At 43.9% G+C, this 13,931-nt stretch overlaps 1 protein-coding gene across 1 annotated transcript in view; it reads right to left on the reverse strand.

Annotated features, from left to right (window-relative positions):
- ACE2 (angiotensin converting enzyme 2) overlaps window positions 1-13,931 on the reverse strand; it is a 475,687-nt gene that overhangs the window by 68,603 nt on the left and 393,153 nt on the right. The window contains exon 13 of the mRNA XM_069635599.1: window positions 6,337-6,515. Coding sequence (XP_069491700.1) covers window positions 6,337-6,515 — 179 coding nt within the window. The remainder of the gene's footprint in view (window positions 1-6,336; window positions 6,516-13,931) is intronic.

The raw sequence follows: 13,931 nt of genomic DNA on the forward strand, positions 1-13,931 counted from the left end.
TCTCTGTCTTTAGCAAGTAAATGAAGTTTAAGCAGAGCTTTGAAGAGATCCATGGTTAGGCGGCTGGCTTTGATTGTTATGGATAGCAGGTTTCAGGGGGGCAGTGTGAGTAGGGAGAAAGAGCAGAAGCAAGAGCGACACAGGGAGGGCATGGGCCGGTGAGGGTGAGTGCAGGGGAGGGAACACGACAGTGAATAAACTGAGATACAATCAGACAGGTACAGAGGACAAATACCATTGATAGCTTTGTAGAACTTGAAAAGAGAGTGGTTGTGAATGAAAAAACAACTAGCATTTTATTGGTAAGCAGAAGTGTGGGAGGGTGTGGGTAGGTTGTAGAGAGTGCAAGTAGCAACATTGAGGACTTTGTCTAAAGGGAGGAAGGAGTAGAGAGGTAAGCCAAGTAGTAGGCTTGCTAAGTAATCCAGTTTGCTGTGCACAAGAGTGCAGATTATAGTTTTTCTAGAGTGGTTACTAAAAAAAGGAAACATTTTATGAATGCTAAGATAATACAAGCAGCAGAGGCAGTGGTAGTGATACATTGTTGAAGTTGTAGGTTTCTATCAAAGAGGATGCCAAGATTGCAAGCCTTGGTGAGCGAGCAGTTAGGTCAGGCAGGAAGGAGATACGAGAGGGAAGGGGAGGGATTAGGGTGGTGCACAATTGCCCGATTCCTTTCTGTGGGAAAATTGGCAAATTTCAGGCAAAATTCTGGCAGTTTATGGCCTTCCAACATTTTGATGTTCAATATGTTGTTTGGAAACACAAACAATGAAACTTTAGGGAAAAAATGATATGTGCACAACAAAAAATAAATTGCCATAGGATATGGAAGAAAAGGTAGAAAGCTGCCCTGCCGGTGGAACGGAATTGCTGGCAAATTTCACCAATTACGGTTCGCCAATGTTAATGTCGCCCACCACTAGTAGGCATGCCATTGGAAGCTGGGAGAAAGATGACTTCCATTGATGAATTGCAATGAGTTAGTTCCTAAACTGTTCCAAGATGGCTGGGGTGAAGGAGAGAAAAGAGAAACATATGTTTGTGTCATCAGCAAAAATCTGATAGTAAAAGCTAAAGAATAATATGAGTCTTCCTAGGGAAAAGTTATACAGGGGAACAGCAAGTTCCAATGACTGATCCTTGGGGGACGCTGACCTTTGGGGACGCTGACAAGTTGAGGAGTGGGGTCAGAGGTTTGCGACTTCCAAGAGATTTTAAGGGGTTGACCTTGAAGGTAGGAAGCGATACAGGCAAGCGCAGATTTGCAAAATCCATGGTCCTGCAGAGTTAGGAGGAGAGAGAAGTGGTCAATTGTGTCAAAAGCGTCAGAAGGATCCAAGATGATGAGTAAAGAAGAACGTTTGGGGTGGTGAGCATTAGACAGAAAGTTGGAGACATACATGAGTGAAGTCTCAGTGCAGTGTTTACTATGGAAGTCAGATTGAAGTAGATCTCTGTTGTAATGGCTGGTTTGGAATGTAGTGGATGTCAGCTGTGAGTCAGGCATGGAACACCCCTGGAATGTTGGTGGATAAACATACCTTCAGATTCCAGAGAAATCAGTTGTGCTGCTGCCCTGAAGATGTTGGTCCACATGGGGGTTTGCTTCCATGTTTCTGAATGAAAGCCTGCTTGCTGTCCATACAACCGAGTCTTGGCTTTCTATCACTGGCGATGAGTCTTTAGCAGCCCCCCAGCCTTTGTGGGCTGTCGAGTGCCTCCAGAGTTATGTACTGCCCTCTCAGCCCTGCTGCCTCAAGGCTGTTTGAATGTGGCGCGTACAGCGAATGAGGTGAGGGACTAAAGGCATTCCATGTTTGTGAATAACTCGCTGCTTGCTCGATTTTGGTGTTTGGAGAAAGCCCTAAGCGTAACGAGTTATGAAAGAAAATAGAAGCGCAAGTGCTATGCACACTTGAGGGAAGGACCTGAGTATGTGCAGTCGGCCTACGCTTGCTTGGCACTTGCATAGTGCAGCTGCCATCATATGGTTGGCAAAGCGTCTGAAGAGGTTGCAGCAATATTTGCATTGCTTGGTTGGCATTTCTCACAGTTCAGCCGCCATTAATTGCATTGGCAAAGTGACAGAGTGGGCGTGCCATATTGTGTTTGGTGCACCATCCACTTTCATCTAAAGTGCACAGAAAAAGGAGCGCTGTGAAAAAAAAGGGCCAAATTTTCAAAATTTGATGCAGGGGAATAAAAAAGAGAAAATAGTTATCTGATCAGAGCACCTCAAACTGAACTGTGAACTGCATAGGTGCTGCGAAAAAGTTTGTTGCCTCTAGCCATAGCCTTTCTTGGAGTGCATGATCCTTTAATGTTCATTCCGATTCCCGGTACTCCCAAAATAAAGTGGACACAGTGGAAGAAGGGATTTGTTCACTACATAAGGGCAGCAAGTGGACCTTCATTTTCCAGTGACAGGAAAAGACTCACTCCTGGTGCCTTTTTTTTTTACTTAATTTGATTTAATTGCATTGCAATTTTTACAAAGAGCATATTTAAAGTCTATGCTGAAGACCATTTATCCCTCCATTTCATCAGGTGCATACCATTAGTCAAGTTAAGATTTGTCCATCTCTCTTGATGTGTCCTCAGTGTTCAAGTCCAAATGTCTTAAAAACTGGGTGACACCAATCACACATCTGACATCCTCGCCACTTGAGAGCAGTGCCAAAAGTTCATTATCGTCCAAGGTAGAGTAATTTGTTAAGCTCTTGCTAGGTATTTTGACCTGGCCTCTTTTAGAGAGCTGCATTCCAACAGCAGACGGCGGGTGGTTTCCACCCTGTCTTTCTTGGAGCAAAATCGGCAGGTTAAGGAGTCAGATTGTTTTCTCAAGGCCTGAATTTCCCTTGTTCTCACCTGGTTTAGACGAAATCTTAGGAATTGTCTACTCACTTTTTTGTCTGGACATTTCTTTAAGTAGCCTCTTACCTCTTGAATTTTCATTGCTGGAGTCGAAATGGCAGAGTGTCATGATTCCTGCCCCTCATGTCCCCAGCCCTCCAAGATGTCAGGCTGGAGCCAGGCCACGATCACCTACATGGCCCTCAAGGGCCTCTCCGTCCCTCCAAAGACCCACTTGGAGTCAGACTTGGCACTTGTGGCACCAGACTCACTCACTACCATAGGATAACATTGGGGATTGGACTTGTAGTGCATTGATACGGACAAGATGGATGCCCCTACATATTTCGGTTCCCAGAACTGCATGTGCGGTCTAGTCTTTTGGGTGTGGTTCAGCCCAGAGACACCTGGGATACCCAGAGACTATTTAAGCCACACGCAGGCTGAGAAACATGCTTTGCGTTTTCTGCACCTGCAGCGTGACACTCACTGTGTTCGGATCGGTCTACAGTAGGCCTGCATCTTTCTTCTGCGCTCAGCTCCTGCAAGAACAAGAACACCGTTACCAACAGCCTTACCTTGCGGCGCTTCTGCCCATCATTCATCGCTCCTTCTGTTCTGCGGACATCTTCGGCAGTGTCATTCCCATCCCTGCACGCTGCTTATTAAGGAAAAAGGAAAAGAACAGAAAAAGGGCATTAGTAAGCATTCTGCAAATCTTCGCTTATTTTTAAATACTGTACGAGCTTCAAACGCTTACCTGAATCCCAGCCGCTCTGGGGGAACTCTGTCTCTGGAACTTCTCATCCATCTGCAAGAGGGAAAAGACACTCCAGGTTAGCGTGGAAACATCTAGAGGCTCCGCATACCACGCTTACCCATCGCATTTGTTCTTCATAACCGGCACCCACACTGAAAACGTTGTGGCACCTAAAAGACACAGAAAATAACTCAGTTCAATAAAAATACGAAAGGTGTGCATTGCGCTCTCACTCACCTTCAGCGCTACTCATCTCAGCAGCAGGCCGCCACCCCCGGACGCCGGCCATCATCTAAGGAAGGAAAGGAACGAAGTTAGAGAACTGTTCAAAAGACTCATTATACTTACCTGTTGGACTCTTGCCAGTGAAGTAACTAGGCAGCAACGAGCCTGCATCAATCAACGCAACCCTGCGCTGAAAGCAGGACGGAGATCACACTATCCAAGAAAATAAGGTGAGCTGTGGATCAAAGGGAAGGGCTGGACCCCGGGGAAGAAGGGGTTCAAGTACACAGAGACAATAGGGAGTTAAACTCTACCAATCCTGTGTTTCAGGCCCAGTCTCCAGTCGAATAGCCTCCAGGGAAGGGTTTGAGGTCGTAAGAGGTCAGAACAGGCTGAGTGACGTCCCCGTGGATACCAGGTGAGCGTTACACAGAGGTCAGACGATATCTACTAGCCGATTCCAACATGGAAATCCAGCCGTTTTCGTATAGCTTCTTTGTGACTTTGTTGGGGTTATGTATCAAGAGATCTTTAGAACAGTCCAAGTCTTGCCTTTTTTGGGATATGAGTGGCCAAAAATATATGATACACTCCCTGACATGGGGGATCATGTTAGCAGCAGTGAAGTGTCCAGTGAACTTGATTTAGCCCTGTACAAATTTGATACCCACTTCATCCCTAAAACCAGTACCATTCTGGAACGTTATAAATTCAGGGTAGGGTCCAAGAGGAGGGCGAGATGGTAGAGGAATATGTCACGGCATTACAGTATCTGGCCTTGTCATGGAAGTTTGGGCCTAACTTTGATGAGCACATATGGGACCAGTTCATGACCCATTCTTATAACTAGAGGATCAGAGAAGAACTATGGCTCAGGGACGAATTGAGCCTGGACGAGGTTCTTACAATTGCACGGAGAGTGGAAAATTCCTTAGCGTGTGTGTAGCGACACTTGTCAAGGCTGAGAATAAATCATACAAAGTAGATGTGTTAAGAGGGATCCGATCATTTTTTGGAATGCATTATTTCAAAATGCAATTATCTCGAAAACATTTTGTCGACATTTTTTTCCCCTAATGGGGGGTTTTGAAAGTAAATAAATAGTGTTAAAAAAAACGGGAGTTTGGGGGGGAACCCACCATTAAAAAAAGAAATAAATAAAAAATAAACATTCCAAATTTTTTTTTAGACAAAATATTTTCGAGATAAGGGCATTTGAAAAAATTTCATCCGAAAAAATAACTATAAACCGTGTTAAGAGTATTGGAGAGTAAACCAAAGAAGAAAGTTCTGAAAGACAAAGAAAACGTTGGAGTCGAGGATAGATTTCCACGTTCAAAGGAAAGAAAAGGTCAAGAGAGACTCTGTTTCCGATGTGCCAGTAATTCAAATTTTGCAGCCTCCCAGGTGTGTCCAGGGAGAAAAGCGGTGTGTGCTAGTTGCAAGAGGAAGAAGGGGAAGGCACATTTTGCGAGCTGCTGCAAGAATTTGAAGAAGAAGGTGTTTTACGTGATGGAAGAGGATTGTGAGTTCTCCTCCACTGAGGAAGAAGTTCATGAAGAGACAATAATGGTCAATATGATTAACGTTGTTGGGGGAGATGATGAGGAGGAATGTGAGCACCCACATGCGAATATGAGTGTGAATGGAGTTTCAGTAGAAATTATGGCAGATTCGGGAGCATACATTTCTCTGATGCCAAGGGATGTGTTTGAGGTTATCATGCATGGGAAGGTGTGTGATGTAGAAGGGGCAGATATATCCCCTGGTAGTTATAATGTAGATACAATAGATCTCCTGGGTTATTTTAAAGGAGAGTTACATTTTAAAGGGAGGAGCACCTGGGTGATGGTGTACATTACAAAGAAATGGTGCACAATATTGGAGTGGCATGCTCAGAAAAATCTAAAGATTAAGTTGGATCCCAAGGCGGGTGAGCAAATTGTGCATGTGGGTGAGTTAGTGTGTCAGAAGTGCAAAAATGAAGGCATAGGAAAGGTGAAAAGTATGAAACCCAAATCATATTGACGAAGGGTTTCAAACCTGTTGCAGCTCGACTGCGGTTGAGCAGCCAGGATAGGGGGAAATGTTGATACCGTTTCCGGCACCTGGTCTGGTGCCATTACCACTGGATGCCGGGTGCCGTTGTGACGGAATAAATACCCATTCATGTAGTCCCGTAGGACTCCATGAGGGGATTTGTTGTCATCACCAGCATTGCAAGTGTCGGTAATGAGGGCTTCTTTTGCCAGTAGTGCACCTGGCTTACCTCCACATGGAGGTAAGCCAGGTGCCCCACTGGCAAACATGCAGTTGGCCGGTCCGATAAAGTTCTGGTATTCGCAAATACTGGCAATTTTTTACCAGAACGGCTGACATAGAATGAGGCCCTATATCTTCTCTGCAATTGTATATTGACTCTTTATTGAAAGCAAGGTAAGAATGGAATCATTATAAAGCACAGGATCTTGCCTTTCTTTGTACGCTGTACTTACATGCATTCCATTGGGTGTTCCAGTAGGTTGTTCTGTTGTTCTTTAAGTTGTCCTGCCGCAGCCAGTCATACAAAGGCTGAAAGTAGTGAAGAAGGGGTCTTGCATCCATCGTTTTCACACCTGCAATATTCTCGAGAGCCTCAGTCCATGGTTTTGAATTGCCCAGTTCCAGCATGCTTCTGTGCACGAAAATACAAATGGATTGATATATTAATGTAGAATAGCCGATCACATCCACTGTACAGATTACAGTGTTATGTAACACATATTATGTATGGATTAGCATCATTCCACATCACATGCATAAACTTTGTACTAGTGCAAGTGCAATTAGCATTAGGGCAATAAAGTTTCTAGTGCAAACAAGAAAGTGCCTCATTACGAGTTTGGAGGTAGCCATGCCCTTAATAAGGGCATGGCTATGCCCAAACCCATGTCTGGGTCCGGGTTCCCTGACTGGGGAAATACCGGGCCATTCTGACCTTGGAGGGCCTGGTATTTCCCAATTCAGGGCTCAATGGGAATGGGGAGCATGCTAACAATGGGCCCGTTAATGACGGGCCCATTGTTAGCATGCTGGGCCACTCGCGGGACCTGTTAAGGATGTCTGGTAAAACCAGGCATCCTGAGCGGGTCCCGCGAGCGGACTTCGTAATGGGGCGGTAAGGGGTTAACAGCTCCAGGACCTTTAGCGGCGCCATTAACCCCTTACCGCCCTCCTCATAATGAGGCCCAAAGTGTTTTTCCACTAGGGCAATGTTTGACTTAGACCTGGACCTAGTACAAAATTTGTCTTGTTGCAAAAATACAATGAAAGAATGTTTTTTTTTCCGCAGTAAGGCAGTTTCTTCCCTAGTGCTAATTGCACTTGCAACGGTAGACATTTTCAGTAATACCTCTCAAATTGTTTTCCCAGCAGAATTGTAGCTAGTGTTAAATTTGCAATAAAAGTACTGCAATACTGCATATGTTAGAAGCAGTGTTAATGTAAGGTGGCAGGAATGGAGTAAACAGTGTACACAGATCAAGCTCCACTGGGGTGCCTCATCCATAATGGACGAGGGGGCACCAACCTATCACTACGCTCACCCATTATAAAGGATCTGTGACTTAAAATGTCAAAGAGAAATGTGGTTTTCCTTTGACAGTTTATGATCCTGTAGAGGAGCAGCTGCATGCCTCTGCAGGAAACCCCGCCATCCTACCTCCCATTTGTTGGAAGCCTGATATCGTGCTGTGTTTGACACCAGCCGTTGTGCCAATAGTGCAGCATATATTCGAAAGAAGATACCCATTGAGACAACCCTATCGAATGTATCTGCGAAGAGACGACAATCTGAGGGAGGAACTCCCTGAAGGAATATGAGAAAAGGGCAATGAAAGAAGCTTGTGACGTCAAAAGAGAGTATGAACGACATCTCAGGATACGGACTGAAGAGGATGTAGAGATCCTAAAGAAACTAATGAGGAAGTAAAGAATCAAGTGAACTTAAATACAAAAAAGATTACACATGCACAAAGTGCTACAGAGAATCAACCATTAAATAATTGTACAGACGCTGAAATGCAAGTAGACTAAGTCATCATAGAAGCTGGCTATACATAGTGAATGCAGGCAACACCGCCACTGTATAGAAGCTGGTTATCGGTTTCATGAATTTTAGTAAGCCAGGATACATGAAGAAGAAAGGAAAAATATTGTTGCAGCAAGAATAAGCTGAATCATGGAGCTGCATGGGGAGGTTGTATGGCCTGAAGTCAAGACTGAAGCAGCAATGGTTGGCTATCTATTCTGGAAAGGATTGGACATGCAAGGATGAATCATCTCTAGTTAAGGTGCAAAGAAAGAACACCAAGAGCGCCACGTTTTATTCATTTAAGAGATTTAAAACCTGCAAAAAGGATCACATTGTGGTCTCCTGTCACGTGAGCGGAGGATGAAAAGAGAGTTGAACTTGGAGCCCTAGAACACGAAAGTGAGTGCCTGCACTCACATGTATTCTCAGAGACAGAGGATACTTTGCAAGGTCAAGTTCAAAGGCAATCCTCATGGCAGAAGGCTTGGGTGATGAGAAATGCTGGACGAATTGGTTGGGGAGGTAGAAGTCAGGCCCACCTCCTTGCACCTGGGTCTGGGCTTACATACTGCTAAATTAACTGAATGTTCCAGACAAGGCACAAGTGTGCCAACCAATTGTAGTGGTCCCTATAATGAAGTACGTTATAGATTGAAGACCAATGAGAAACCATGTGATTGATGTTTTTTTAAGATTACATGTTTTAGAGGTAGACATATATTGTCCACCTGACAGTGGACAGCCAATCACAATCCTAGTTCCTATATAATGTGTACTTAGATGTTCCCCTAAAGCCTGTTCTGATCCCCAGTAGGTTTTTCATTATTTGACATGTAGTATAACATCAACTCTAATGTATTTTAAGTATATAATCATGTCTTTATAAAAGGATTGTTGAGAGAAATCGAGCATACGTCCGGTGATGTTCATTGTAACTCCCTGGTTTAGATAATTGATAATAAAACAGTACTTTACCATCTTGCTCCGTTGGTTCGGTTATTTGGACTCAGAATTATTCTGTGAACCCATTGATTGCTTGCACGCTCCTAAAAAAGGCCCTAAGCTCAATCCCCAGCGTCCATGTCCATTGGACCATGCAAAGCCGGGAGCATATTGATTCCCTATCCTTGCATGGCCCATAAGGGATTCAGGCTGGGAATACTGCACATTTGAATGTGTGAGGGGGTGCACTAACACCTCCCTGTACATTCAGACTGAATGGGCTGCTGACAATGCGGCAAACCAGCTTTTGCAGACAGGTGATGGAAACAGGGATCTGTGATTCATGGTTCCTGTTCTTGTGTATGGGATCAAAGAGGCCCATGTCACAAAAGGTGTTACTGTGGCAAGGAGCAGCATATGGACCAGGGCTGAAGGTCAGTGTTGAAATTGAATTGTATTTTGTATCTGTGATTGTGCGTGTAGTATGTCGTTATGTGTGTATGTATGCACGTGTGAGTGACCAATTGTTTGGTGCATTGATGCCCATGTGAAGGAGCCACTGAAAGCTGTGTGAATGCTGTTTGAATGAGTGAGTGACTGATGCATAGTCATAGTGTGTGAATGAGGGAGTGAATGTGCTGTGCTTGTTTTTTTTATGTCCGCCTGGGGAACTGGTTTTGGCAGGTGAGGCAGGTCTGGAGGGACAGTAGGATATAATGTTTTACTTTGCAATTATAATAAAAGAAGCATGATGTGTTATTACAGGGCTATACTGCCATTTTAGTGCTGTCAATTAAGCCATTTGATACTGTGGCATGGGATTTTTTCGTAGGCATCTGTGATAAAGCAAGCATGATAAGATGTATTACATGGCTAGACTGTCTAGCTATGCAACACCACTCATCATTATTGCTGTATCATAGATGGCAAGTAAAATAATGTCATGCCACAGTATGAAATGGGTAGACTGACTGCACCAAACACATTGTCAGATTAGATGTGTCAATACATTTCCATGCTAGATGCACACTTTATGCCAGTAATGATACTATAAGAACACATGTCCAAGCTAACTCTGCCAATATTTGCCAGTACCCCTATGTAAGCACATCATCCAGTTGGCTTAGACTTTAAAAATGCAATGCCACAATAAGAACACAAGATTTATAATTGATATGACGTAAAAATGTCATCTTTTACTTTATTCTTCATTTCTCTTGCATTCTTTACATAATTGTGTTTCCCTTTTCTACCTTTCTTTTCGTATTATCTGGTCTCCATATTCCATTCTTTTTCTGTCATTCTAATTTCCTGTTCGCCTTCTGTTGTCTTTTATTTCATGAGGTTAAAAGAACGAAAGCAATAGTAAGGCTGGCCCCTGTGCCCCATCTGAGCCATAGGTTTGGTGATTAAATGCTAGTGTGTTTCTAATATGTGCTGACCTACCAAAGGTAAAGAGAAGTGAAACACCAGTCAAAGAAATAGCACTGCTCATGCCAGCTGATCATGGTTAGAGAGATTACTTTGAAACAGAATTTGAACAGTTTTTGTTAGAGTGTATGAATGCCTCAAGAACAGAACAATGCTAGAACGCGCTTGGGGGGGGGGGGATCTTAAAAGATATGCTAATTGTATGCAGGGGACCACTTACATTTGTACTAATGTACAAAACCCCAGAAAGACCCCACAAACAAGAAATGGCAAAAGAAGAAGACCAGGCCATTTTGACACAATAGTTACCCATGGGTGCTATTCTGCAGCTGAGGATTCAGCCTTCGGTAGAAAAGCACAATGGTAGGAAAATAAACCACTGCCACCAGCCATTTAAAGTAGTGAGGGTAACATAAAAAATGTTACATGAGTAAGTAGGAAAATGGGCTACTAAGCACCCTGCAGCACTTCAAATAAGATGGGGTGTGATGGACCCACAAAGAGAAAAGTTAAGTAGTCAATTTCACTTTACTCTTCTTGGGAACAGTAGTTCTCACAAGAAAAGGTATTTAACCCTTAAGAGAAATCTAAAGTATTTCTCTGTGACACTGCACTGAAGGTGGTGTGTGTCTACAAAAAGTAGATGCCTATGGAGTTTGTGAGACTCCAAAAACAAAGGAAACATATAGTCCAGCAAAAGAGCTGGGGGTCTCTAAGGTGGGAGGAATTAAGCACTAACATGAAAATTCTCCCTAACACTCGCCCCCCCCCCCCCAGACTAAGGGACAGGAGGATCTAATCCTCACCAGGATGGATCTCCTGTTGCAAGTTGGTTAAATTGTTTGCTGAGAATACCAGCAACCCTTTGTAACCTTGCTATGGCACTTTTTAACCAGTGTTCTCATGTGTAAGCTATATGACCGGATACTGTTGGGTCCATCTCTCTTGTTTAATGTATAGGGGATCTGGGTAAACAGTCCCTCAGAGGTTCTGACAACTTCTGCACCTACAATAGGCTTTTTCAAGGGGTCCTTAGAAAGAAGTCCCTTCGACCTAGAGGGGCCTCCAAGATGCCTCACCATCACTCTTACAAGAGCAGGTTGGGTCTCTGGTATCTTGGTTGGAGGGGTTGTGGTCAAGCAAGGTACATGCTTCCACTTCCTCTTAAATCTTATTTTACTTGGCTTGGAAGTTTCCCTCCTAACACTAGGATGTGTACTGGAGTCTTCAGCAGAAGATCCAACAGTCTTAAGGTGTTTAGCCTTAGACTTAGGTTTCCTGGTTTTCCACCAGCTTAGAGAATTACCGGTTTCACAGGCCTATATTGAGTCCAATTTGTCTACCCACCCCTTCCTCTTCAGAACCAGTGTGGGTCAAAGACTTACAATTGCAGTGGCAATGAGGGAGCATGGTGGGGGCTCCCATTTCCGTAATACTCTAGTCTTGGATTTCCCTTGGTTAGATGTTAACTTACTAGCACAAGGACTTAAAGTGGGGTTCTCTGTAGAGGTCCCACAGGCTCAGAGTTGTCTCTTGAGGTTTGTCTATAGCCATTTTGGCTTGTTCCTGTCTCTTCCTACTGGGAGGCCTGGGGGTACTGGGCACTACTCCTAGAGTATTTATGTAATTCCCCAACAGGACTCTCCCAGGCACCTCATTCTGAACACTGACAGTGATCCTTACTGTCATATTGTTAGAGTGAATGAGAGCTGATAGAATTGGAATTAGTTGGACAGGGCCTCCAGCAAATCTAGTGGGACCTTTGGGTGCCTTAGCCATATCCTCAGGTTTAAAAAAGCTTTCATCCACAACTGTTCCACTGGCCCCAGTGTGTCTCATGGTAGGAGTTTCCTGGCCATTCACAAGACACTGTCCATATGATATCCTTTTGTGTTATCTGGAATGGAGCTATACACATCCATATTCCGTTTTTTACACAGAACCAGGGACACTAAAGATACACTGGCTTAACACCAAAGGGTTCTTCAGATAGTAGGCGAAAGTGGGCACTAGCCATTTGTACTTTGCCCTCTGGGATGACAGCTAAGGAGGCAGTGCTGACCCCTGAAGGTTTACCCTTGCATCTGGTCTTCAGGCCCACAGGCAAAGCATTTCCCAAATGCCCTCTTGAATGGGGGTTTCTGCTGACCTCCCTTTGGTTGAGCACCAGAGGGTTCAATAGACCTGCCAGGTTTCCCATGGGATCTACCCTTATGTTGTTTGCAGACCTCTTCTTAGGGGTTAGAATTAGAAACTTCTTTATTCTCACCTTTGTGCTGCTTTCACTCCTCCTTGTTGTGAGTTGCCCCAGAGTCCTTGCTAGTGGCTCTGTTGGCTACCCACAAATCAGCAGCCTGTTCTAACTTTTTGGGATCAATCTCGTTTGAGTCACTCAAATGCTGCCTCAGCTCAGAAGGGCAGGCAACAAAAATAGATTCTAACAAAAACAGATTTCTCATTCCGTCAAAGGCTTTCACTCTGTAACCCTTAACCCAGCCATCTACGTTCTTTAAACACTCACATACCCAGGTAGTCCAAGGGGTACCATCAGTTGTTTTGAGGGACCTAAACCTCTTAAGTTTCTGGGAAGGAGTTTTCCCAAATCTGGCAATTAATGCCAGTTTCAATGATTCATAACATTTCTCTCAACTCCATTACAGTATGACAGCCATTCAGGGGGAGCCTAGACATGAGCCAATGGATTAAATCATTCCCACTGATTCCTTGAAGACCATAGGTGTATTCAAATGTGCCCAGCCAATCCAATAAATCAAGTTTTGGTTCATACATACTCACTGCTTTTTTGGGCAGGTGAGGCCTCTTGGCACTAGCAGACCTAGAGGACCCTGAAAGGGAAGCAGAACCAAGGGACAGTTTTTTCATATCCATCTCATGTTACATCTCCCTCTCTTTGAGTTTGATATCTTGATGTTTGGCTTCAGCTTGAGCATTCAACTTTTTTAACTCTGAGCATTCAACTTTTTTAACTCCAACTTTCATCTCATTCTTTCAAGAGAAACATATTCTGGGCTTAATGTTGGACCTTGTTGGGTCCCAATGGAAAGGGGCTGAGGCATAAGGGCAGGCTGTGGCAGAGAGGGGCTCTCTTCCTGAGACTCCTCTACCTCCTCTGACTCCTCTTGCAGATTGGAGTTAGAATCTAAACTGTCATCCTCATCATCATTTTCCACATTACTTGGGATAGTAGGTGCTACAGGCCTACTACCCAAACTTTGGTGATTCAACAACCTTGTAACTAATTCACATGTCTTTCCCTGTACAGTCAGACCTCTGGTTTTGCACATATCTTTCAGTTGATCTACTGTCAGAATAACCAGAGCTGTCTCATTGACGTTTTCTATATTCGGCATGTTACAGTTGCTTGACTTTTTTTATGGAGCTTAGCCTTGTGGCTGATTTAGATGGAAACAAGTACAAAAAATACTCAATGTAACCACTCTACACACATCTTCACTGCCTGATACTAGTGTTAGGCAAGATTTTATGCAGTAAACATGTGGGAAACTACACCAATCTTGTCCTCTTGGTATTAGGTAACTGACCAATTGGTATAGGTCTGAACTACACATGTTGGTTGGGGTAAATGTGAGTTGTAGAGCTGTAACATCGAAATCCTCAATTGCA

Source organism: Ambystoma mexicanum, chromosome 7p (genome assembly GCF_040938575.1).
Source record: "Ambystoma mexicanum isolate Mex_15411 chromosome 7p, UKY_AmexF1_1, whole genome shotgun sequence".
In the NCBI taxonomy this organism is placed as follows: Eukaryota; Metazoa; Chordata; class Amphibia; order Caudata; family Ambystomatidae; genus Ambystoma; species Ambystoma mexicanum.